Genomic DNA, 26,457 nt, shown 5'->3' with positions numbered 1-26,457 from the left:
CCAGATCATCCCTATTTTCAAAGGGAGCCAGAAATCTCGGCTCTAAAAGCGGAGCCCCTCCCAACATTTAAATAGTGGCAAATACTTACTGCTAGAAACGCCGCGGAGGCCAAACGAAACACATCAGCGGCCCCCAGTTCGTGGCCTCTGGTTCAATACCTTCCCCGGTCGCCTCTCGGTGCCACAGGGGCACGTGCTGGGTCTGCCCTGCTCACCACCGCGTCTGGATCCGCGAGGCAAGAGACAGAAACAGGTGAGGGCCTCTCCCGGTGGAGCCCTGGGCTCGGAAGGAATGTTCTGGCAGGGAGCTGGCGTCCCCCGGCTGCCCGTCTTCTCGCTCTTGACCGCCCCTCGGAAAGTTCCCCGCCTCCTTCAGGCCTCACTCCCGGGCAACCGCTGCGAGCCTCCTCATCGCCTAGCCTGGAGCCGTCACAATGGCCAGGGCGGACCCCGCCTCTGTGACATCACCAACGGCCCAGCCCTGGGCACCCAGTCTCCAGGTGCAGGCACACAGACCCACCATGAGCTATTCCCTCCCCCGCCTCTGCTCACCATGCGGACGCTGACATGGGTCTTGTTCTTGCCTCTGTGCCTCTCCTGCGGCTGTGCCTTCATGTTCACGTCTCTGAGAGAGAAAGCCAAGGAACCCCAGGGCAAGGTGCCTTGCGGAGGGCACTTCCGGATCAGGCAGAATCTACCAGAGCACGCCCAAGGCTGGCTTGGGAGAAAATGGCTCTGGCTTTTTTTTGTCGTCGTGCTGTATGTGATACTAAAGTTTCGAGGGGATCGCGAGAAGACTAAGGTAAAAGGGTGGGAAGGGTTTCCATCGCACCGATTCGGTCTCAAGACGCGTCCGCCCCGGAGAGGCACGCCTTCTAGTAGGTTCCGCTCCGGGTCGTGAGGCGGAACCGAGCCGGAGGCGGGGCGCCCACCTCACGGTCCTGCGAGACGTGGGCACATCCATGTCCTGACGTGTCCTTAGGGAGGATGGCAGTCCCCAGACCCCCGGGGGGATGGGCTACCGATTGAGGACGGCCTCCTGCTCATGGGGCGAATGAAAGCTTGGCCTGATACTCATCCGGTCAAGTGAGTCTTTTCAAAGTAAGGATAGAGTCGGGAACTTGGCGTGTTTCGGGTCAAAGTTACTCTCAGAGACACCTTCACCGCCGGGTTCGTTCCCTGATTCTTGATTTCCCTAGCGTCTGACTTCTTACAAGTTGCTGAGCTGGGGGCAGGTGGCGTCATTGTCCCCAGTAAAGGACAAGGCCGGTCGTGAAGGGGTAAAGCTGTGAAGAAGTAACAGGTCCTTCCTACAGTGGCTGAACAGCTAGCTCTCAGTTGGGGAGAAGGACAGAAACACGGCACGTTCTCTGCTAGACAGCCCCAACACTTCGTCGCACTGCGTCCAGACCAGTAGAGCAGCGGTTGGCAACCCTTTTCTGGAAAGGGCCAGCTGGTCGATGTTTTCAGCTCCGGAGCCTGTACGGTCCCCGTCGTAACTCCTCAACTCTGCCGCGTTGGCCTGAAAGCAGCCTTGTGTAATGTGTAACTAAATTGGCAAGGCTGTGTCCCAATAAAGTTTTATTTACAAAAACAAGGGGAGGAAAAAAAAGAGAGAGAGAGAGGTTAGAGTGGGAGAGAGCCACAGCATAAGAGACTCTTAAAAACTGAGAACAAACTGAGGGCTGATGGGGGGTGGGAGGGAGGGGAGGGGGGGTGAGGGGCATCGAGGAGGGCACCTGTTGGGATGAGCACTGGGTGTTGTATGGAAACGAGTTTGACAATAAATTTCACATATTTAGAAACAAAGCAAAAACAACGGGAGGTACGGATTGGGCCCCAGTTGGCCAATCCCTGGCCTCGAGTGCCATGCTGGAACCATCCTTACTGAGGCCAGACCGACTCTCTTGGAACCGAGTGGAAGCCAGCAAAGTCAACGGTATCATTCACCCCGCATCTCTTTCTTGACAGGAGCAGAATCCTTCTGGGCTTCGAGGCTGCTCATTTCGCTCTCCGCTGAAGAAGACTCAAAATACTTCCCCCAGCAAAGACTATGCGTTCAATACCTTAACCCAGCTCGAGGTGGACCTTGTGAAATTTGTGTCCAAGGTGCGCAACCTGAAAGTCGCCATGGCAGCTGGCGGTAACCCCAAGCTTCAGAACCTGGAGGCGCCTGCGGACCCTCACAATAACATCACCATCTATGAGATATGGGGGGAAGAAGACTCTGAATGAATGGACTTATGTGTCAGAGGAGGAGAGAAAAAGCTGAGTGTTGGCAGACCCTATGTAAACTAATAAAACTATTCTGAAGAAAAAGGATATTCTCGAATGTGACACCTTCCCCCCTCCTTTCTTTAAAAAAAAAATTTTTTTTTAACGTTTATTTATTTTTGAGACAGAGAGAGACAGCAAAAGTTGGGGAGGGGCAGAGAGAGAGGGAGACACAGAATCCGAAGCGGGCTCCAGGCTCCGAGCCATCAGCACAGATCCCAATGCGGGGCTCGAACTCACGGACCGCGAGATCGTGACCTGAGCTGAAGTCGGACGCTCAACTGACTGAGCCCCCCAGGCGCCCCCCTCCTTTCTTTTTTTTTAAACTGGGGGGGGGGGAATAAATGTGAGACCAGGGGCCACAGCAGTTCCTGTGTTGTTTTTGCTCTCCTCGCCTCCTCGAGAGCAGGCAGAACACGGCGACGTGGCAGCAGAGGGTGGCGTGTGTGGCTGCGTCACTGGGACCCCGATGGGATGACGGGCTTGGGGGAAATGTGGAATGAGCTGCCGATACCGTTTTCAGAGCTGCTGTCTTTCCAGGAGCTGTTTGCGCAAAAGACGGAGCCAAACTTTATCTTCCTAATTTATTACAAAGTCCAACTTCAGTTACGGATGTAAAAGAAAGTGCTGGGGGGGCGCCCGGGGGGCTCAGTCGGCTGGGAGTCCAAGTCTCGATTTCGGCTCCGGTCATGATCTCGCGGTTCCTTGGTTTGAGCCCCACGTCGGGCTCTGCGCTGACAGCGGGGAACCTGCTTGGGATTCTTTCTCCCTCCCTCTCTGCGCCCCACCCCCACCCCTCGCAATCTCCCTCTAAATAAATAAATGAATACACAGACATTAAAAAAAAGAGAGAACATGATTGAATTAAGGGGTGTGTGTGTGTGCGTGCATATGTCAGGGAATGGTGGATTCTAGAATCATTTGATTTTCTTACCACCAGGAAAGTCTTTTTATTCATTCCATCTCATGGATTACACATACTGACTTTTTCTTCTACCAAACTAGCAGTTATATATGTCTAATTGGATTAAGAAAAACAGAGAATTGATCTATATTTTCAGGGTAATTTGAATAAGCTTCAGACGAGCTAAGCAGAGATTCCCAAATTAGTTGATATGAATGTTTATAATACTTATTAGGGGCGCCTGGGTGGCTCAGTTGGTTAAGCGTCCGACTTCGGCTCAGGTCACGATCTCGCGGTCCGTGAGTTTGAGCCCCGCGTTGGGTTCTGTGCTGACAGTTCGGAGCCTGGAGCCTGCTTTGGATTCTGTGTCTCCCTGTCTCTCTGCCCCTCCCCAACTTTTGCTGTCTCACTCTGTCTCTCAAAACTTGATAAATGAAAAAAAAATTATGATACTTATTAAAAATATGGATATTTTCGCATGTTAGGGTAGCTAATGGAAACTACATGTACCTGAGGCTGTTCAGTTAGCTTACTGACCCCCTAATCTAGGTCAGCACATAGTTTTATAGATGTGCAGGTGCAGCCCAGGAGAGAGAAGCTAGCTGGGGAAGACCATGGAGATTCTGTATTCCTAGTTCAGTCCAAATTAATGTGTGCCTGACAGAGGAGTCCTGAATCTCCATCAGTGAATCCCCATCGTTGGGGCAAAGTCTTCAGGCTCTTCAGGTGGGAGTCAGACCTCAGACAAAAGCTGCCCGCCCATGTCTTCCCGTCTTGTCATTCCTGACACTTTACTTTTCTCGTCTTGACCTAACAGGACGGGGAGAAATGGAAGGAGCTGGGATGACTCCAGTAGTCTGAGTTTTTCAAGCAACTGGGACTATATGAGTTATTTTCGTGGCACACTGAGGACATTCAGATAAGCAAAAAATATTTGGGTTTTAACCTGTGATCTCAATATGGCACAGACTGTGGAGGTAATCTAAAAAGCCAGGGGTCAACGAACCATGGCTCACAGGCCAAATCGAGCCTGCTGCCTGTTTCCATACTACCCATGAGCTAATAATGGCATTTATTTATCTATTTGTTTATTTATTGCTATATTTTTAAGCACCTTTCTTTTTGGGGGGGTTCTGTTTTGTTTCATTTTTTCACACAAGCATGGAGCCCAGTGTGGGGCTTGAACTCACAATGCTGAGATCAAGACCTGAGCTTAACCGACTCAGCCACCAAGGTGCCCCTGGCTTTCATATTTTTTTAATTTTTTAATTTTTGGAGAGAGAGGACACGCGCTCAACTGGGGAGAAGGGCAGAGGGAGAGGGAGAGAACCTCGAGCAGACTCCACGCTCAGGGCAGATCCAGATGAGCTGAAATCGAGAGTCAGACGCTCAACCGACTGAGCCCCCCAGGCGCTCTTGGTTTTTATATTTTTAAATGATGGAAAAAAAGATGAGTAATATTTCATGACACGAAGGTAACACGAAATTCAAATTTCCGTTCATAACTTTTATCGGCACACAGCAACACCTGTTCATTTCCATATCGCCTAGGGCTGGTTTTGTGCTCAATGGCAGTGTTGAATTATTGCAACCGAAACCCTATGACCCACAAAGCTGAAAATGTTTACTGACCGGCCCTTTATAGGAAGTTTGCCAACCCCTAGTTTATTCTAATCTTAGTTACATGTTAAGAACCAGGAAGAGTGTTCAAGAGGAGTAGATATAGTCACCTGTAACCCTCACAAACATCCCACATTTGTCTGATAGGCAAAAATGTAATTTTAAGGTTTATTTATTTTTGAGAGCGAAAGAGAGAGCGTGAGCTGAGGAGGGGCAGAGAGAGAGAGAGAGAGAGGGAGATACAGACTCTGAAGCAGCCTCCAGGCTCTGAGCTGTCAGCACAGAGCCCGATGTGGGGCTGGAACTCACGAACTGTGAGATCATGACCTGAGCCAAAGTCGGACACTTAACGAACTGAGCCACCCAGGCACCCCCAAAAATGTAATTTTATAATTCCTATTTATTGTAGTTCTGCCCAGGTCACTAGCCATTAGAGATGGGGACCGTAAGAAAAGGCAAAACATCACAATTCCTTATAGATAGCAAGTTGGCAGAGGATATAAATTAGAGCACAATCTGCTCTGCATTTGGATTCAGCAATTTCTACAAAATAGCGTCTCTGAGTCTTTGCCTAGTCTCATACAGAGCTTTGCAGCCCACGGTTTTGCCTAGACAACAGTATTTTCTCAGCCCAGTCATTTCCATGCAATATTTTCATGTAAAAATGCAGTAGATTCAGGAACTCGACCTTAAGGAAGCTACTGAATTCTGCTGGGTTTTTTTTTTTCTTAAAAAAAATTTTTTTTTTAATGTTTATTTATTATTGAGAAAGAGAGAGAGACAGAGCATGAGCAGGGAAGGGGCAGAGAGAGGGAGACACAGAATCCGAAGCAGGCTCCAGGCTCCGAGATGTCAGCACAGAGCCCGACGCGGGGCTCGAACTCACGAACTGTGAGATCATGACCTGAGCCGAAGTCGGAAGCCCAACCGTCTGAGCCACCCGGGCGCCCCTGAATTCTGCTGTTATGGCATAAACTCCTAGCATCGCTACGCTCTGGGGTGTGAAAAGAGGAGTCGACAGGCCAACTGTAAATGCCGACTCACCGTGGTCACGTATCGCTGACACCCTGGTCAGAGGGGCTCGCCCCCCAGGGGTCGTGGCTGTGGGACTCACGGTGGCTTCCTTCCTCAAGGCCAGCAGGAGGAGGAGGAAGCGTCCAGTCTCACGTGACGCAAGGAAATCAGAGGAGCGACAGCAGCCACGTAACCTACTGGTTAGAAACAAGTCCCTGCAAGGGAGGGGATGACACCAGGCACGGGCCCCACGGCAGACCCCGCCGCAGAGAGGGAGGCCGCTCCCGCGCAGGGGATGGGGACTTCACGGGGACACTAACCAAGGAGTGAGAGGACAGCCAGTGCCCTGCTTGGCATGGTCACCGCAAGGCCTTTCTTGGGGACCTGCGCGTGGCTGGTGGGCAGAACCCAGAGGGGCTCGTGTGGTCAGGCTCTCCCTCGAGCGTGGACGGGGGCCAGGACTGTGACGGGGCGGTCACCCCATGGTCGCGGCGTGTCCGTGAGGCTCCATCCTCGCCAAGACGCCCTCCTCGGGCTCTCGCGGTCACACCGCGGCCGCACGGATTCTAGCAGCAACCAGTGGCCTGGGAGAGGCCCCCCGCGTCGGACGAGACCCCAGCTGGCGCTGGGAGTTCAGCCTGGTGACACCCTGAGCAGAGAAGCCTGCTGCCCGAACTCATGCTCTTGACTCGCAGAAAGCGTGCGGTAATAAATGCGTGTTAAGCTTTCGGTCACTGAGTTGGTAGCAATTTATTACACAGAAATAGAGCGTTAACGCAGCTGCATTTTTCCACCTGCCGTTTCTGATGCCCGCAGTCAGACCTCGGCATCGGCCTCGGAATCGGAGAGCTGGGACCAGAGGCATGTGGCCAAAGGATCCGGCATGCGAATGTCCCGTCCCCTGACACCAGAGGATCCAATCTGCTGGCTCGGGGACCAACCCTCTCCCTGCCCCCCCCCCCCCCCGCCCCGTCACGTCTGCTTGGCCCCCAGTCATCCTCTGAAGATTTTACTTTGAAATAATGACAGATCCCCAGGAAGTTGAAAAGGTAGAACAGAAACTCTCCTCGTACCCTTCACCCGGTTTCCCCGGTGGTTGCGGCGGGTGTAACCAGGGGCCTGACGTCGGGACCGCGTGTGTGGACAGTTCTGTGCCACTTTGTCCCACGTGCAGCTTGCAGGAAGCCCCCTCGCAGCCAAGACCCAGGGCTGGCCCAGCTTGGGAGGCCTCCTTGCAAGGGCACCAGAACGGCCTGCCCCACCATCCCGCCCCCCGGCCATCACCGATCTATTTCCATCTCTAGGACTTGGTCGTTTTGAAGATGTCACGTGACTGGAGTCGTCCAGCCTGTGGCCCCTGAGGTTGGCTTTTTCACTCAGCATAACGCGCTGAGTTCCCTCCACGTGACTCTCTGCGCCCACGTCCTGCTGAGGATCTGGAACCGTCCACCCGCTATAGGTTGGGCTCTTACACGTAAATCTGCTGGACGTGTGCCCTCCCCTGAAACCTACAGAGGCAGCCAACCGGCCTCTGAGCCCTTTGACCTGTCTCCTCCCAGCTATGCCACACCAAGCCCATTTCTGCCTCAGGTCCTTTGCACATGGCTTCTCTCCCTGGGGTAAGTTTTTCCTCCAGATGTCACAGCGCTGACTGCTATGTTCGTCCTTCTGCTCTTTGCCCAGAGGGCCACCTGCTCGGGGAGGCCTCCACTGACCGCTCGGCTGACCTCCCCTACCTCTCCAGCCGTATCACCCACTTCACTTATTTTCTCTGCAATACCACCACTGCGTGACATTATGCTTTTTACGGACCTGTTTCTTGTTTGTCCTGCTTCATGCGGACAAGGGTGGTTGTCTGCTGTGGTTACTGCGGTGTCCTGAGCGTCAGAACGGAGCTTGGCACATCGTGGGCACTCCACACAGATTTCGAAAAATCTACTTGGAACTCGTTTCAGATTTACAGACAACAGTAGCACAGAAAGTTCCCTCCTCCCCCCCGTTTCCCAGGACGTTGGCCTCTTAGTAACCGTGGGAGAATCGTGACAACCAAAAATGATAATAGGGCTGCAATACTGTTTGTTCACTATGAAGTTCATTTCATTTCTCTCTGTTCTGGGATCCCGGCCAGTGGCCCACGCGTGCGGCCATCTGCTTCGTTGTCCTCCGAAGTGGAACAGCTTCATCTATCGTGACCTTGGCAACTTTAAAGAATGGCGATCAACTGTTTAGTAGGATATCCATTTGGGTGTTTGTTTTCTCAGGATAGGAATAAGGTTATGCGCTTTTGGCAACAACACCAGAAATGTGGGGCACCAGGGAGGGGGGAGCTCAGTCAATTAAGTGTCTGACTCTTGATTTCGGCTCAAGTCATGATCTCACGGTCGTGGGTTTGAGCCCTGGGTTGGGCCCTGGGCTGACAGTGGGGAGCCTGCTTGAGATTCTCTCTCCCTCTCTCTCTCTCCGTCCCTCTCCACCCAAAATAAATAAATATCTTAGAGGATACTATGGTGTCTATGCCAATCTGCCCTTCAAACTTTCACCCACTAGTGTGAGCCCCGATCAGTGGGTGTTTCCTGCGATAATTATTTCCGTGGTGTTGGTATTTGCCTGATGCCGATTTTCCTCTTTCCTTCTACTGTTATTCACTGGAGTTCTACTGGAAGGAAGACCTGTGTTTTCTCCCCCGTTTATTTGATTATTTATTTATATCAGGATAGACACATAGGTACTTATTTCCTCGTGCTAAACTCCAGTATTTTTGTATTTCTTTTCTTGCTCAAACTTTGCCAGTGCCCCCGGGTCGGCTCCCTCCTACCTTGAACAAGCCCCATCTTCTTTTGAGTGGTTTCTTACTGTCTGGAAACCCAAGACGTTCCAGGATCATCTTGTTTATTCCCTGCCTCAGCCGGGGAGGGGGGGGCGGGATCAACCACTTCTCCAAAGAGCCCTCGTTCCTTGGATTGGAGACCGGCACTCAGCGACCAGGCTCTGGCAGCTGGAAGGTGCTGGTCTGCCCCGGACCGTCACAGCCCCCAGACCCCCGTGGCAGGAGCCTCGTCGGTTCCTGTTTTACCCTTCCTGCGTGTCTCTTGCACAAATGAACAGAGACGTGTGTTTTCTTGTAGCCCCTCTTTCTCACGGAAGGATACCCTGTTATCAATATGCTTCGGGGCTTTGCTTTTCTTGTTTAACAGCGAGCCCTGCATATGGCTCTGTGGTGGTTCACAGAGACCTTCGTCATTCTTTTTTTCCACCCGCAGAGTACCCCACTGGGTGGGCATGCGAAAGCCGAGAGTAGCCTGTCCAGCCACTCCATGTGGACATATAAGTGGTTTCCAACAGTTTGCAAAGACAAGTAGTGGTGCAATGAATAACCTGGCTTACGGAAGCATGTTTGTGCTGTCGGAGGGTTAGCTGGGCGTAGATGCCCAGACGTGGGATTGCTGGGTCAAAAGGCAGTGCACATGTAGTTGTGTTAGGTCTTGCCAGATTTCCCTCGGGGGGGGCGGGGGGGGGTGGTTGTGCCAGTTCGCACCCTCGCCGGGGACGCCAGTGCAGATTTATAAACGAATGCGGGCAACGGCTGCTGAAAGGCCTCTTGGAACCTGTTGTACGGCCTGCGGTTCCAGAGATCACCACCAGGTGGCAGACAACGCCCACCTCAGAGAACAGGGCGCCCTCGATTTCCACGATTTCTGTCTTCGAGGGCCCTTGGCAACAACACCGCGGAAGGTGAAGGGTAGCCCTGATGTTTTTATTGCTAACAGCAACCAGCATTCACGGTACTAGCAGGAGCAATGCCATCATTTTAGCAACAAGTGACATTTGCTGTGTGACTATTTACTCACTCAAGGGCTTATTCTGTGCCCTGTTGGGGCCCTGGGGATGTGAAAATGGAAAACAACCCAAACATCCCGCCTCGGGGGGGAGAGGCAATAAACAAATACATAAGCCCAACACATAGCCTGTCAGGTGCACGCATGTACTAAGGAGACAGATAAGTAAGGGAGGAGGTATGCGTGCAGGGGTGGGGTCAGTGAGCGGGGTGGTTGGTTTACGGTCGAGGTCGGGGAGGAACTCGCTGAGGGCAATCTGGCAGAAGGGTGTGGAGGACAGACATAACGGGAAGTGCAAAGGCCCTGAGGCAGGCACCTGCGGCAGGATGAGGGGTGCTCAGTGTACTGGGGGGTGGGGGGGGCCCAGCGAGTGAGAAGAGGTAAGAGACGGCAGGGTGCGGGCCATGGAGGCTTTGCAGGCCATCCACAGGATCTGGACTTTTCCTCCGTGATAGATGAGAGCCATGGGAGAGAATATCAGATGCTCAGGGCCCCGGAGAGAGGGCTCCCTCCTCCCCACCCCCCAAGCCAGTAATTCACCCCTCCCCAGATATCTGTGGGCAGCCGGTGTCATACCACGGTGGGGGGGGGGGGGGCGCATACTTTAGGCCCTGGACGGGTTGGGATCCTGCTGCCCGGAAACCCCTGTGAGCAGCCTTCCCCTGGGAAACCAGGCATCTTCCAGAGGGCCCTTCCGGGTCACCCCTGCCTCCCTGTCTTCGAGCTACTTAACGATCCTGTAAACTGTTGCGAAATGTATAATACGGAAGCACCCTTGTTCGTAAACACGCATGAGAAAAGCGCCGAGCGGGGCTCGCTGGTGCAGCTGTGTCTGCGGCCGTCCCCACTGCAGGCCCCGCCGTGGTTCTTCCAGGTGTCTCTGGAACCTGCCGGAATGCCTCCCGGACTCCTCCTTGACTAATGAGCTGGGGGGAATCTTTAACACATCATCGTTTGACATCTGGGACAACCACCCGTCGTGCCGGTTCAGGTCCCCTCCACGGAGACTGCACCTTGCTCTGGGAGGTGAGCTGGATGCCCTTCTGCTTGGGAGGTGGCTCTCAGGAGGCTCTAAGCTCCCTGGGGTCCCACCCCCTCCTGCGTCCCCTTGTCCTTCCTCTGCTCTCCCCCCAGGCCTGAGGTCTCCGTGAGACAGAGGCCCCGCCAGGTTCACTCCTGGCCTCTCAGGAAGCAGCCCAGCCCCTGGTGGGCAATGGGGCTTGGGCTTGGGCAGACCTTGCAAGGCTGAGGAGGGACTTGGGGGGCCAGGAGGCTGCGCCATGACCTCCCTGCGTGCATCTATTTATTTTTTTAAGTGCATTTATTTTTGAGAGAGAGAGAGCGAGCATGAGCCTTGGAGGAACAGAGAGAGCAGGAAAGAGAGAATCCCAAGCAGGTTCCACACTGTGAGCACAGAGCCCGACGCGGGGCTCGAACTCAGGAACCGTGAGATCGTGACCCCCAGCCTCCAGCTGCTGACAGCTCAGAGCCCGGAGCCTGCTTCCGATTCTGGGTCTCCCTCTCTCTCTGCCCCTCCCCCGTTCATGCTCTGTCTCTCTCTGTCCCAAAAATAAATAAAAAAACATTGAAAACCAAAACAAAAAACCACCGCCACCACAACCAACCCCAGAAAATAACAAGCGTTGGCGTGGCTGTGGAGAAACTGCAACCTCATGTCCTGCTCGTGAGAACCTTCTGCGGACGACAGCACGGAGGTTCCCCAGACGCTGAAGAACAGAATTAGCGTGCGATCCGGCAACTCCTCTTCGGAGAGTAAACCCAAAAGAATTGCAATTTCAGGATCCTGGAGACACGTTCGCACACCCGTGCTCATCGCTGCGCGATTCACGACGGCCAGGGCGCAGAAGCAACCAAACGTCCACAGAGGGGTGGCTGGATGAACGAAACGGGGCTGGTGCGTGCTGGCGCGTTAGACTTCAAAAGGCCGGCACCGTGTGGGCCCTGGGAGCACAGAGGTCGTCAAAGTCTGCAGTTCGATTGGGGGCTATAGACGATTACGGGGGAGAGACATGGAAATAAACACATGAATGTCGGGCGTGGGCAAGCGCCGGGAGAAAAATGCAGCAGAGGAGGGGCGGTGGCCGGGGAAGACTTTTCAGGGGACACCTTGGATCTGTAGGAGGTGAGGGCACAGCTATGGGGAGAGCCTCTGGGCCGGTGGAACAGCAGGTGCGAAGTCCCGAAGCTCTCCTAGCAACACTCCTCCCTCCGGAGGATCGTCATCCTTATTTATAGCTTCCCGGTGCTATAATTAGATCCCCGTGAAGGCCATCAGGAGGTTATCACCTAAATATGCTGCTTTGGCCTAAGGACTATTTTGAGCTGAAGGCAATTGAGGCAGAAAGACTTCTCTGCTCTCCCCTTTTCTGCCTCAAAGCAGGACATAAATTTCCTGATGACGAAGGTGTCCCCTCCTGCCCCATTCCAGGGAGAGAAGAGGGACTCTAAGCCACCAGAGACAGAAGTTGAAACCAGGATGACTTTGCATACACAGACCTTATAACATAGTTCTCTTCTTCCATCAGTGCCCTACAGATGTCCCAGCCGCTTCCCCACAATTTAACCCTTTTACTTTTGCAAAAATGCTGTGTAAGTCTCAATTCTAACCATTTCTTTGAATTTCCCTTCTTTTCTGTGAACCCCCATGCGCATAAATATTAATAAAAAGCGTACATCTTTTCTTCTGTTATTCTGTCCTTTGTAGTTTAATTCACAGCCCCCAGGCACATAACAGAAGAGGGTAGAGGAAAAGCTTTTCCTCCCTCAACATTTTCAATTCGCTACCCTCAACACATTTTGGCTCTTATCATTCTAGAGTTTGGATGTATCATAATTTAACCAGTTCTGTACTGAAGCCTAGATTCTCCCCAGTGTTTTGTTATTACGAACACACAGCTCCAGATTGGGCAGGATTTGGTGATGTTCACAACAATCAGCACAACTCACCATCTGCCAGTGTTTGGGTTTCTTCTACAGTCAGCAAACACTGCCGCCAGAGCCAGTCAAGACGCGGAAAACAAAAAGCCTGAAATGGCTTACGTGTCACTAATTTTAGAACTCCTAAGTACAGTTATATGATGACTCATCCCACTTAAATTCAAAGCTGTTTAATGGGCCATCTGGTTCATCAGAATATGAAAGACTTTGCCCAGCAACCTAGAAAAGAACCCAAGAAGAAGATTAAAAAAAAAAAAACATTCTTAACCACTGAGGGGAAGTCCCTCTGAAATGTCAGCTGAGTGTTAGCTCCCTGAGGACAGGGATATGGTTGAATAAATAAACTGCATTTCATCTGGGCCTATTTTTCTGTAAAACAATGCCTTTAAAAAATTTTTTTTTAATTTATTCATATTTGAGAGACAGAGAATGGGCAGAGGAGAAGCAGAGAGAAAGGGAGACACAGAATCCGAAACAGGCTCCAGGCTCTGAGCTGTCAGCACAGAGCCCGACACGGGGCTCGGTGAGATCATGACCTAAGCCAAAGTCGGACGCTTAACCGACTGAGACACCCAGGTGCTCCTAAAAAAATTTTTTTAGTGTTTATTTAGAGAGAGAGAGAGAGAGAGAGAGAGCAAGCAGGGGAGGGGCAGAGAGAGAGAGGGAGGCAGAAAATCCCAAGCAGGCTCCACAATGCCAGCACAGAGCCCCACGCAGGGCTCGAACTCATGAACCATGAGACGGTGACCTGAGCCAAAATCAAGAGTCAGATATTTTTCTGACTGAGCCACCCAGGTGCCCCTGTCTTTTTTTCTGATTACGAAAGCAAAGCAACCCAAAGCACAAGTAACCGAAGAAAAATAGACAAATTAAGACTTTATCAAAATTAAAAGCTTTCGCACTTCAAAGGAAACGATAAGAAAGCGAGAAGAGATCCCGGGTAAAGGAGGGAAAATATTTGCAAATCACATATCTGACCAGGGTCTAATACTGAGAATCTATGAAGACCTTACAACTCAACAATACAAAGACAAATAACCCAACTAAAAATGGGCAAAGGACATAAATAGACCTTTCTGCAAAGAAGATGTACGAATGGCCAGTAGTTACGTGAAAAGATGCTCGACATCATTAAGCCGTCAAGTGCAAGTCAAAACCACAATAAGACGCCGTGTCTGCTCACGAGGACGGCTAGGATTAAAAGGCCTGACGATGGCGAGTGCTGGGGAAAACGTAGAGAAATTGGAGCCCTCACCCACTGCCTCTGGAAACGTAAAATTATGCAGTTACTTTTGAACACAGTGTGGCGTTTCCTCAAAGTGTTAAACGTACAGTCACCATATGATCCCCCAACTCCATTCCTGTATGTTTACCTGAGAAAAAGGAAAGAAAATGTCCACACAAAAACTTGTACATGGGGGCACCTGGGGGGCTCAGTCGGTTAAATGTCCGACTGCGGCTCAGGTCATGATCTTGCGGTTCGTGAGTTCAAGCCCCGCATTGGGCTCTCTGCTGACAGCTTGGAGTTTGGAGCCTCCTTCAGATTCTGTGTCTCCCTCTCTCTCTCTCTGCCCCACGCCTGCTCGCTCTATCTCTGTCTCTCTCTCTCTCTCTAAAAAATAGACAATAATAAAAAAAAAAAACTTGCACATGAATGCTCACAGCACTGTTATTCATAACAGCCAAAAAGCAGAAACAACTCAAATGCCCGTTACAAACGATACACAGATTCATAAAATGTGGTCCGTCCGTGACATTATTCGGCCATAGAAAGGAACGCAGCCTGACAGACGCTACAGAATGGATGGACCTGGAAAGCTATGCTGAGTGAAAGAAGCCAGGCGCAAATGACCACCTGGTACATGATCCCTGTTTGAGGGAAAAATTTCTCCTCCACCCTCTTAGGTTCTAGTCATGTGGGCCTGTGAATTAAACTAGCAAAAGATCGCTCAACAGGGGGAAAGGCATGCGATTCTTATTAATAGTTGCATGTACTGGAGTTCACAGGGAAAAAAGTGAAAGTCAGGGGCGAGTATCGACTTGGGGGTTAGATGCCATTTTAACAAAAGACAGAGAAGGTCTGAGCTCCGAGCAAGGCTCAGACGGGGATGTGCACCGGGGATTTATGGGGGAAACTGACGGAAGGTACAGGTCAGGCTAGTGAACTTTGTTCACGCAGACTCACCTCTATGCCAGCTCCGTCTCTGGGGATGGGCATCACTCCTCTTCTTGGTTTGGGAGAGGGGATGCCTTCACAAGGGACGGTCTGGGGAGCAGCCCAGGAAGTGCGGCTCGGTGACCGTTTCGCCAAAGTGTCTTGGTGGTCAGCTCAGCACCCCCTCCAGCAGCATCCTGAGGCCACCGCTGAAACTGGCAGCTTCCCGGGTGGTCAGCGTGTGGAGGGAACGGGAATGTCCCACAGGCTTCTGCTCGTCTCACTCGCCAAAAGCCATTCCACCGAAGTCATGGCTGCCCTTGACCCGCCCAGTGTCCCCTCCCCGCCCCTGCTCCCTGCTGACACACCGTCATCACCATCTACTCACATCCTCCCGTGAGCCAGGCTCACGGGCTCCACAAAGTTCATCCCATTGACCTCACCCCACAGCTCTTCCGGCAAAGAGCCCTGGGCTCTGGGTCGCCATCACTTCCTGCCTTGGGACCTGGGACTAGCGACCCACCTTCTCGAATCTGCCTTCCATCATGGCTGAAATGGAGGTGATGGCAGGGGCCCTCAGGACCTGCCCTGCCCCTCGCTCCTGCCTGCGTATCTTCATGCAGCCCAATCACGGTGGCTCCGTGCTTTCGGGCTTGAGGGGTGACCAGCCCCACGGACCGGGGTTCAGGTTCCCGGCTTGTTTGAGGGGCTCCAGGCCCCCGGGGGGAGGAGGTTCTACCTCATCTGTAGTTTCAACAATTTTTTAATAAGGGGGGGCACCTGGGGGGCTCAGTCGGTTGAGCGTCCGACTTCGGCTCGGGTCATGATCTCATGGTTCGTAGGTTTGAGCCCCGTGTCGGGCTCTGTGCTGACAGCTCGGAGCCTGGAGCCTGCTTCGGATTCTGTGCCTCCCTCTCTCTCTGTCCCTCCCCCGCCCTGCCCTGCTTGTGCTCTGTCTCTCTCTCAAAAATAAACATTAAAAAAAAAAGAATGACTGAAGCCCAGCCAGCAGCCACTCTTTGTAGAAACAAGGACAGGCTTGACGTGGCCACACCACCAGCACATTGCTGTTTCTGATCTGCTGTGGGGTAAAACTCCAGATGCCCCAGGGCCCCAGGCGTGTGATCCCATCCTAGTCACCAGGATTGAGGGTGATTAGCAAGTCTAAGGTCACACATCTGGAGCTTGTGTGAACGAGGCTTTGAACCAGGAGCTGATTCTAGATTCCAGTGGCCCTCCACTTAGGGGCGCCGGAATCAGCAAATAAAAGGCCTGGAGGCCCACTTAAATTTGAATTTCAGATGCTCAATGAATAATTTTTGGCATAAGTATATCCCATGCAATCTTTGAGATATACTTATGCTAAAAATGTATTCCTTATTCATCTGAAATTCTAATTTAACCAGGCATTTTGTATTGTTACCTGGCATCCTACTGCCACATGCCTGGCCCACCGCTGAGGAGAGAGTGGTAAGAAATGGGCTTCTTCCCACGGATTCAGGCCCCCGGGAAGTCAGAGCCTCATGAGCAGAAGGAGAAGGTTCTCAAAGTTTCCAGGTAGGAAAAACCCTTTAGTGTGGCCTGGAAGGCTGCATTCCTCTTGACCACAGCTCTCTGCTCTGAGAGCCTGTGGGGTCAACTCTATCCACCTCTGAATCTTTCACGTGAAAGGGGGTGTTGGGACAGGTGGTGGAGGTGGGTGTGTGAGGGGACATAGGGCAGCTGGGGCGGGAGGAGCCACCAGCCTCTGGGGACCAATTCCTGAGACCCCGAGCTTCCAGCCAGATGCAGGTTCTCCCCAGGTCTAAGAGCTGCTACCCTGGGGAGATTTAAAAAAAACAAAACCAAAAAAAACTATTTATTTATTGAGGTGCCTGGATGGCTCCATTGGTTAAGCATCTGACTCTTGATTTCAGCTCAGGTCATGATCTCATGGGTCATGGGATTGAGCCCCACGTCGGGCTCTGCACTGACAGCTCAGATGGGATTCTCTCTCTCTCTGCCCCTCCCTTGCTCGCACACACCCTCTCTCTCTCTCTCTGTCTTAAAATAAATAAACTCTAAAAAAAATCTTTATTTAAGTCATTTCTACACCCAACATGGGGCTTGAACTCACAACCTCAAGATCAAGAGTTACATGCTCTACGGACTGAGTCAGCCAGGTGCCCCAAGAGAGCTCCCTATCTTAACTGATTCCCTGCCCAATCCCCTCGGCCCAGCTTTTTATCTTATCTTATCTTATCTTATCTTATCATCTTATCTGTCTTTTTTTGCAGTTTGGGGGAATTTTCCAAGTACACCCTCTCCTGGCCAAGGAAATTCCTATCTGCCCTTCTGAGTCATGACCTTAAACGTTATTCATTCATTCAACATTTATTTCTCTCATGGTCCTGGAGGCCAGAGGTCCAGACCCAAGGAGTCAGCAGGGCCGTGCTCTCTCTGCAGGCTCCCTGGGAGAATCTGTCCCATTTTCTGGTGGTTGCGGGAAATCCTTGTTGTTCCCTGGCTCGTAGATAGGCGCTCCAATCTTCTCTACCTCACATGGTGGTCTCCTCCCTGGGTCTCTTTCCCTTGCTTTTGTTTTTGTTTTGGAGGGGGACAGAGAGAGAGAGAAGAGAGGGAATCCCAAGAAGGCTCCATGCTGTCAGCACAGAGCCCACGAACCAGGAGATCATGACCTGAACCGAAATCAAGAGGCAGATGCTCAACCGACTGAGCCACCAGGTGCCCCTCTGGTCCCCATTTTACAGGGACACCAGGCAGGTTGAATCAAGGGCCCACCCTACTCACTAGGACCCCATCTTCACTTACAACCCAATGGCATCTGCCCAGACTCTGTTTTCAACGTCACAAGTTCTCAAGGTCACAAGTGCCGGGAACTAGGATCACAACATATCTTCTTGGGAAACGGAATTCAACTCACAACACACTTTCTCTGAGAAAAAGTAAACTTTATTGGAATTTTAATTGGAATTGTATTCAATTTATATGACAATTTTTTTACCTGTTCTTACTCAAACACATGGCACGTCTCCTTCTTTGTTCCTATTTTGTGGAATGTCTTATTTTTATGTATTTATCTTGAACCCAGCCACCTAAACAAAATCTCTCTTTTTTTAAGTGTTTATTTATTTTGAGAGAGAGAGAGAGTAGCAGCAGGGCAGGGGAAGAGAGAGAAAGAGAGAGAGAGAGAATCCCAAGCAGGCTCTGCACTGTCAGCACAGAGCCCGACGCGGGGCTCGAACCCGTGAACCCTGAGATCATGACCTGAGGCGATACCAAGAGCCGACGCTCAACCGACTGAGCCACCAGGCGGCCCCCCACATGGTAGTGTTAAGTGAGGAGAATAAGACGTGCGGATGAGGAATGGAATCTCGGTCTGGGAAAAGCATGAGGAAGAAGGCAGTAAGTGCGGATGAGGGCACACGTGAGCCGTGATTCTACGGTCACAGGGAGGGACAGAATGTTAGATTGCCTGGCGGGGCCGCTTCCAGGCTCGGGGGTCAACGTGGAGGCAAGAGGGGAGGAGGGCCGAAGGCATTCAAGCAAGAAAAGAAGAAAGACTCTCCCCCAAATCCAAAATCGTTATGGCACAGCCACGTTTAGGCAAGCGCACACATACAAATGTGTATATTTACATTTATATTTGCTGGGCATGTTCAGAGGAACTTAATTTTTTAAGTCAACACAAAAACAGAAGAGTTCGCGGGAGATGGGGGCCCGAAGCTCACCTCCTCCCACGGAGACAACCGGCTTGACACCCTCATCCGCGTGAATCCCTGGGGAGACGCCGCCCCGAAGCCTGATAGAAACGCTGACGGCAGAGAAGAGGCCGCACCGAGGAGGTTTTATTGAAGTACGACTCACAAATACAATCGAACGTAGTTAAGGCAAAAACTTAACGCAAAAACAAGCGAGGAGCTCAGACTCGGCCGGTGTGGCTTTCGAAGCCGGGCCCCGGTGCGGAGACACGGCCCAGGCCTGGAGGACGCCCGGCAAGGACCTCTGGCTCCTGGTGAGAGGAAACGGTCGTGTTTGGGGGGTTACTCGCCGGCATCCGTGTCCGTTTCATGGCAGAGCCCACTTTGCCCCGGGGAGCCACAGCCGGCCCCTCGCCGCCCCCGCCCACACCCGCACTGTGCATCTTCTTGGTGGCACCATCCTCACACTCTGCCCTGCCGTGGCAACGGCAGCCGAGCGCCCGGGCGGCCAGGCTGGGGCTCCCCTCCAACTCTGACTCTCGAGTCCAAGGCCCAACATGTTGGCTGCTCACGGAGCCTGGAGCCCGCAGACGACACGGCCCGGAACCCTGACACCTTGGCCGACGTCCTGCCTAAGGCCAGCTAGTGAAGTTTTCCTTTGATATTTTTTAGCCTTCCAAATACATTCCTTTCTGGCCTAAATCAACCAGAGACCATTTCTGCTGACGAAGAGCCGTGTGTGTGTGTCTGTGTGTGTGTATGTGTGTGTATGTGTGTGTGTGTGTGTGCGTGTGTGTGTGTGTGTTTAAACCACATCTAAAATCCTTCCACTGCCTTGAGCACTTTGCACAACACCGGTGGCTCGGTTGGTTGAGCGTCCGACTTTGGCTCAGGTCATGATCTCACCCTCCGTGAGTTCAAGCCCTGCATCAGGCTCTGTGCTGACAGCTCGGAGCCTGGAGCCTGCTTCCGATTCTGTCTCCCTCTCTGTCTGCCCCTCCCCTGCTCATGCTCTGTCTCTTTCTGTCTCTCCCCCAAATAAATAAATATTAAAAAAAATTTTTTTAAAGGAAGGTGACGGGCACCTGGGTGGTTCAGTCGGTTAAGCGTCCGACTTTGGCTCAGGTCAGGATCTCACGGTTTGTGAGTTCAAGCCCCGCGTCAGGCGCTGTGCCGACAGCTTGGAGCCTGGAGCCTGCTTTGGATTCTGTGTCTCCCTCTCTCTCTGCCCCTCCCCTGCTTGCACTCCGTCTCTCTCTCTCTCTCTCTCTCTCTAGAAATAAATAAACAGTAAAAAGAATCTTTTTTAAAGAAAGACGAAGAAGTTCAAATGGGGGTAGGCATGCGGCTAAGTTATCAAATGATGTCCGCAGGGTCTCTTTCTTTCTGTCTTGCTGGCTTCACTTTCTCGACGCCCTTCTCAGACAGGTCCCCCTGTGCTTGCAAGCTGGCTCCCAGGAGCCCCTGGGGCCACAGCCCCGGAGGCTTTCCTTCGACTTCCTCGTCAAATGTCTCCTGACCTCTCCTTGGCCCTTTCTAGATCATCTGCCCATCCCGGACCCATCACTGCAGCTAAGGTGCTGCAGACTGCTGAATGGCCGAGCCCGAGGTCCCATGCCCCATCCTTCCTCTGGGTGGGTAAACTTGGGGAGGCACCTGTCGGGGGTTGGGGAGAGAACCGGGGGGCGCTCCTCTTTAGGGGAAGAATGAATGGAAATTGGAGCAGGGGAACACCGAACGCTGTCTTTATGGGAATGTACATGACAGCTTGAATCGGTGGGGTTCAGGGTCAGGTGGGTGGGACCAGATCCCAGAGGGCTCAAAGGGTGACTTTGACCAGATCCCAGAGGACTCGAAGGGTGACAGGCTTGCTGCTTAGAGGCAGCTGGGGAATATGAATCAGCGTCCCAGAGGGAGTAAGTCACATCCAAGGTCGCCTGGCCCCAGATCTAAGCTTCTTCCCATGAAGGGACACCTGCCAGAACTCCCTGGCTCACGTGGTTGGGCGACTGGCGGTTTCTGTCTCTCAGTCCATTCTCTCATTTTTTTTTAAGTTTATTTATTTATGTTGGGGGGGAGGGGCAGAGAGAGGGGGAGAGAATCCCAAGCAGGCCGTGTGCTGTCAGTGCAGAGCCCGACATGGAGCCCAAACCCACAAACCGTGAGCTCAGGATTGGAGCCCAACTGAGGCGTCGGATGCTTAACCGACTGAGCCACCCCGGCGCTCCCTTCTCTCATTTTGATGATGATGAGGGTTCGGATTCTTCGAGGAGGTTGCTGGTCCTGAGTTCCTTCCTTCAACAGGCTCCTAATCCACCCGATATACTTAGAGGTCCACACACTTTTCCTTTAATTGGCCAGAAATAGTAAATATTTGGGGCTCTGTGGGCATATGGTCTCTGTGACAACTGCTCAACTCTGCTGTTGCGGTGACAGCGCCCACATTATTTACATATTGCCTGTGGCTGCTTTTGAGACCATATGGACCGCAACGCCTAAAATTTCTATCTGGCCCGTTACAGAGTTTGCCAAGCTCGTCCTGTACTATGAATATCTTTCAAGTCAATCCATACCCTTCCTTCCCACACTTTTTAATGACTGTATTTTGCTTCCCTTCCACCAACGTTTCCAAAGCTCCTCTACTGAGGCCGTTCGTTTCCCTGGCAAAACGTCCTGGGAACTGAGTCTGCCAGGGGAAGCTCCCTTCTGAGCTTGGGAAGCGACGGGTAGCCTAGCCCTGGTGTCTAAGCTCTGACGGGCTGAAAAGGGGGCATTTTCCGAGTCACTTCTCATGACTCTGATCTCCTCTGGATCTTTTTGCAACGTTGCAAACCCACAAGTTAAGCCCCCTGCTGAGGAACACCCGCTGACCCTGACCTGATAGTCTAGGACGGTCCCTCGGTTCCCCGAAACATGGTCTCATTCACACCGAGCTATTTTTCAGCAGTATACAAGGAGCATCTTGAAATCTTTCCCTCCCCCGCTTAATTGCAGCTTAAACTTTGTCTTATTGGGGGGGAAGGATTCCCTGCTTGCTGGGTAACGCTGTACATCAAGCCGGGCTGGGGGTCTTCCCGCTGGATCAACGGAGAGGACTTGAGACGGAGCCTTGAGCCAGGTTCTCTGGTTCCAAGCACTCTCCAGATCCTTCTGTGGGTTTTCTTTTCTCAGGCAGAAACTCTGCCTGGATTTGCAGATGACATGGGGCTCTTTGTCACCCGAGTTCCCTCAGGAACCCCTGAAGAAGTCAATCATTTGAAAAGTGTTGCCTCCTAGGCTTTTCCTTTTTTATAAAAGAGGAATTATAGTCTTTGCTCCCTATAAGCTTGGATTTCTGCCAGGTTTTCTTGGTAGTATTTTTCACTTGATCAATATGAACCTGAGCCAGGAGGGTGTTTCATGTACCAATAGTGGAGTTTGAAAAGCCAACCATCTCAAGCCTGGTTGTATCCCTGGGTTTATCACGTTCAACACTCCAAATGCACATGTCACTTTCCAACCAACTTTCAGATGAATTGGAAAAGCCAGAAAGAAATAAGAGGCAATCAGTCTGCTCATTTTTCAAATTGATAGGACTTCCTTCAAAAAAGAAAAATTCTGGGGGCACCTGGGGGGGGCTCAGTTGGTTGAGCATCTGACTTTGGCTCAGGTCACAATCTCGTGGTTGACGAGTTCGAGCCCCGCATGGGGCTCTGTGCTGATGGCTTGGAGCCTGGAGCCTGCTTCAAATTCTGTGTCTCCCTCTCTCTCTGCCCCTCTCCCACTCATGCTCTGTGTCTCTCTGTCTCAAAAATAAACATTAAAAAAAATTTTTTTTTAAATTCTGGACTTTGAAGTTTATTTGAAATTTACTTGAAATTCTTTATTTTCTTATTATGAAATGATCCATGGCCATTAGAGAATTGAGAAATCTTAGCCTGGACACATGTGCTGTCTTGTCTTAGCCAGCAGCCCATGTTCAAAGAGGTACATATAAGCAACTCTCTATAGGAGAGACTCCTCCAGCCCTCAGCCCGACTGGGCTCTACAGGTTGTCCAGTCAACATCCATTCTCTTCCCCCTTCCCTAAGAGACCCTTGGTTTTGTTCTGGCATCCACTCTGGAACAAGTATTTTTTTTTTAAGTTTATTTACTTACTTTGAGAGAGAGAAAGAGCAAAAGTGGGGACGGGGCAGAGAGAGAGGAAGAGAGAGAGAGAATGCCAAGCAGACTTCACACTGTCAGCACAGAGCCCGACTCGGGGCCTAATCCCAAGAACCAGGAGATCATGACCCGAGCCGAAGTCGGATGCTTAACCGACGGAGCCGCCCAGGCACCCCTCTGGACGAGTGTTTTGAGGGGGGGTTATCAATTTGAGATTAATTTGTCATGGTGGCCATTTCCCTCCCATCAGGTGGCTTGGGCCCGGGGAAGGGACGCAACTATGGGCGATGAGGTAAGAAGGCAGCTATCTGCTGAGGGGCTCCTCCTGGAGAAGGTTTCCTTCCTCCTAAGTGAGACGCACAGAAGGAAATGCCCTTCTGCTGTTCTTTCGGGAGACTAGACAGGACACTTGCAACCACGATGGCCGGCTTGCCCTCAACCTGAGAAGGAAGAGCACGTGGGGAAGAAAATGGAGCCCAGAGAATCAGAAATAGAGCAGGTGCCCCCAGTGCCTCGTGCCTGCCGCGCCCCTGCAGAAGACGCTCCCAAATTCTAAGCCAGGCCGACTTGTGATTCTGTCACTGTGTGCGAACCGAGTAGCTCGTGTGTGTGCGCACACGCGTGTGCGTGGTATGTCGTCGAAGCGGACCGACCGGGCCCCGCGAGGACCATTCCTGCAGTCGAATAAAGACGGGCTCCTTTAACTGCTGCTGCAAGGACCAGAGGAGGCTTCGGGAGATTCTAGGAAAAGGGGGCTGGGGGGAGTTGGAGCTTGCCCTGGAAGATTCTAAGGAGGGATGTGAGAAACAGGCTGGTTCCGCCCCCCGGGCACTGCCGAAACGCTGGGCCATTTGGCATCTATGTTAACAAGTGAAGCAGGACCAGATTGGAGCAAAGCAGGGTCGGATCGGAGGCTGATGAGTTCGCAGTTACTCACGAGAGAGGAGAGGGCTGTTTCATTATCTTTATGGTGTCTCTGTGGCCTCGTCCGAGACCTGCTCCGCGTGCCGTCTATGGTGTGGTGGAAACACGGTGGCCTGGTCGCCAGCGAGGCCCCTCTCACTTCCCCGGGCTGTGAGGGAAATACAGAAAATATAGATACAAAACCTGAACAGGGGCGCCTGGATGGCTCAGTCGGTTGAGCATCTGACTCTTGATTTTGGCTCAGGTCATGATCCTGGGGTTGTGGGATCGAGCCCTGCGTCAGGCTCTGTGCTGAGCGTGGAGATTCTCTCTCATTCTCTCTCTCCCTCTGCCCTTCTCCCCTGCTCACTCTCTCTCTCTCTCTCTAAATAAATGAATAAGTAAATAAATAAATAAAACCAAACTTGAATAAAAAGTTGGGCCCCATATCATCCATTCTCCATGTCATGTGACATTCAAAAAAATGTTTTTAATGTTTATTTATTTTTGAGAGAGAGATAGAGAGAGAGAGAGAGAGACAGAGTACAAGCGGGGGAGGGGCAGAGAGAGAGGGAGACACAGACTCCGAGGCCGGGTCCAGGCTCCGAGCTGTCAGCACAGAGCTGGATGTGGGGCTCGAACTCACAAGCAGTGAGATGGTGACCTGAGCTGAAGTCGGCTGCTCAACCGACCGAGCCACCCAGGGGCCCCAAGGTGACACTGAAAGACACAGAGTCTCCTAAGACTCATTAAAAACAGCCGATATATTATTTCTTGTCAGTGCAAAGTGTGCCCGAGAAGCAACCCGCGTAAATCAACCTGCATGCAAACGTTTTAAAATTATTATTCAATAAAACGCGAACGAGGAGGAGACACAGCGTGTTCTGGGATATACGGATATTCAGTGCCTGATAAGAAAACTATTCTGCCAGCTGATGGAACTCTTCGCCTTATATCTAGGCTTCTTTGTATCATAAATTCCAAATTCCCGGGTCAACCCAGGCAGGCTGCACGAAAACCACTTTTTTTTCATGTTGCTGATGAAAACTTCTGGATTCCCACTTCCTTCCTCGCCTGAGACTCTGCTTCAGCAACTCTCACCTGGGAACCTGTGTTTTCTCACACGCTCACGAGGTGATGCTGCTTACAACAGGACAGGGGGTGGGCCCAGACGGAGTGCCAAGGTTCCACCTCTCGATCTTTCCGGGTCTCTACCTCAAAGTCACATCCCCTTTTCCTCCCGTTTCAAGAAATTTGACGGGCTTCACTTGGCTCACATGTCCCAGCCCTGGGCCGTTCCCCGTGGCTGGTGACATGGGGCGCCACAATTGGCCGGATCCGGGTCGTCCGCTCCTCTCCCAGACCAAGCGATCCTGAGAGGGGGTGGTGTGACCGACAGCTATGCTGAACCGAACGATGGACTCAGGCGCAAGTGTTTCCTCGCAGGAAGTGCTGGGGGCCATGCTGGGCATGCCATTCCCAGAATGCCTGAGTCTTATTTTAGGTCAAGAGGCGAAGGCAAACTAACAGTCGGCTTCCTTAGTATTCGCTGGGCTTTGGGCGAAACTCGAAAGCGGACTGTATCTCTTGGCTTAGAGGTGAAGAGGGAGGGGTCGCTTGCCAACGGCCAGCCAACTGTCACCCGGGCACCAGGGGGCATCGTGCCCAGAGATGACCCAGCCAGGCCAAGAGCTTGAAGGCTGGACCTCCTCGTGGTCAGAGCTGCCACCGGGAGTGACAGCGGCCTTCTCCTCGGTGGTGTTAGAATTTGACCCAATCAGATTCCTGTCTTCCTCCCCGAAGGACAGGTAAGAGGAACAAGATTCTAAGCCGAAAGATCCCAGCGAAGGGCTCTGCTGGGCTCAGCTTGGGTCCGGTGGGGCCTCCCGCCCGGAGGGTTCCAGGTACACAAACAACACTCCCAAATACCTCCTCACTCATGTTGAGACGCTGTGGCATAATAACTATGTATTTGGTCTCTGCCCCTATTTCCAGGCTCAGAGCTCCTGAAATCCTTGGAATGTCCAAAGTCGTGTGTCTTTTTGTACGCTAATGAGATGACTGGAGGTTGGGGCTCCCTTGCCAAGGGAACCAACCTCCTGCTTAGGGGGCTTTCAGCCCCTCCCACGGACCCTTAGGGAGCAGAGAGGGGCTGGAAGCTGAGTTAATCCCTAAAGGCCAATGAGTTACTCAGTCTTGTCTATGTAACGGGCCCTCTGTAAACAGCCCTGAACGGCAGGCTTCAGGGAGCTCCCGGGCTGGTGAACAGATGGACGGTACTGGCGGGATGGCAGGTCTGGAGAGAACACCAAAGCTCTGTGCCCTTTCCGCCATACCCCGCCCTAGACATATTTGCCCTCTGGCTGTCTCAGAGTTGTGTCCTTCATGATAAACTAGTAATTTAGTAACTGCACGGGTTTCCTGAGTTCCTTGAGCCTTCTGGCAAATTACGGAAGGCAAAGAGTGGGTCATGGGAATCCCAGTTTATAGCTACTTGGTCAGAGATCCTGGATGCCCAGCATCTGAAGTGGGGAGGGAGACTTACAGGGCTGGGCCCTTAACCCGGGGCGGCGGGGGAGGGGTCTGCACTAATTCTGGGAGGGAGCGTCATAATTGAATTGGATCGTGGAGCACCCAACCGATGTCCAGGGGTTGGAGATTGGTTGGTGTGGGAACCCCCACACTGCCATATATCTGGTGTAAGTCGAGTGTAGTACTAGGAGAAAAAACTATGTTTTTAGTTTTTATTTTTTTCATTTTGGATGCTCTTCTCTTCCCCTCCTTTAAAAGTATTAAAGCCTTTAATTTAATAGAAGAACGAAATCTTTCAAAGGGTTTTGCAGTAAGGATGGCAACAGGGGTGAAAGCCAACAGAGCAAAGAGAATGAAATTATACTCAGTGAGGCAAACTTGGCTCATCTTTGGTCCCCATTTTATTCGTGTGCAGCT

At 51.9% G+C, this 26,457-nt stretch overlaps 1 protein-coding gene across 1 annotated transcript; it reads left to right on the top strand.

Annotated features, from left to right (window-relative positions):
* Positions 1 to 473: 473 nt before the first annotated feature.
* Positions 474 to 2,322, top strand: LOC109272231 (protein FAM209). The gene is made up of 2 exons (XM_019458095.2): positions 474 to 802; positions 1,972 to 2,322. Exons 1-2 carry the CDS (start codon positions 554 to 556, stop codon positions 2,233 to 2,235), a joined length of 513 nt encoding a protein of 170 aa, XP_019313640.1. The 5' UTR covers positions 474 to 553; the 3' UTR covers positions 2,236 to 2,322.
* The last annotated feature ends 24,135 nt before the right edge of the window (positions 2,323 to 26,457 follow it).

Source organism: Panthera pardus, unplaced genomic scaffold (assembly GCF_024362965.1).
Source record: "Panthera pardus isolate Hobbes unplaced genomic scaffold, ASM2436296v1 HiC_scaffold_25, whole genome shotgun sequence".
Classification (NCBI taxonomy): domain Eukaryota; kingdom Metazoa; phylum Chordata; class Mammalia; order Carnivora; family Felidae; genus Panthera; species Panthera pardus.
Note: the sequence above shows the minus strand (reverse complement) of the source record. Positions and strands in the feature narration are given on the sequence as shown.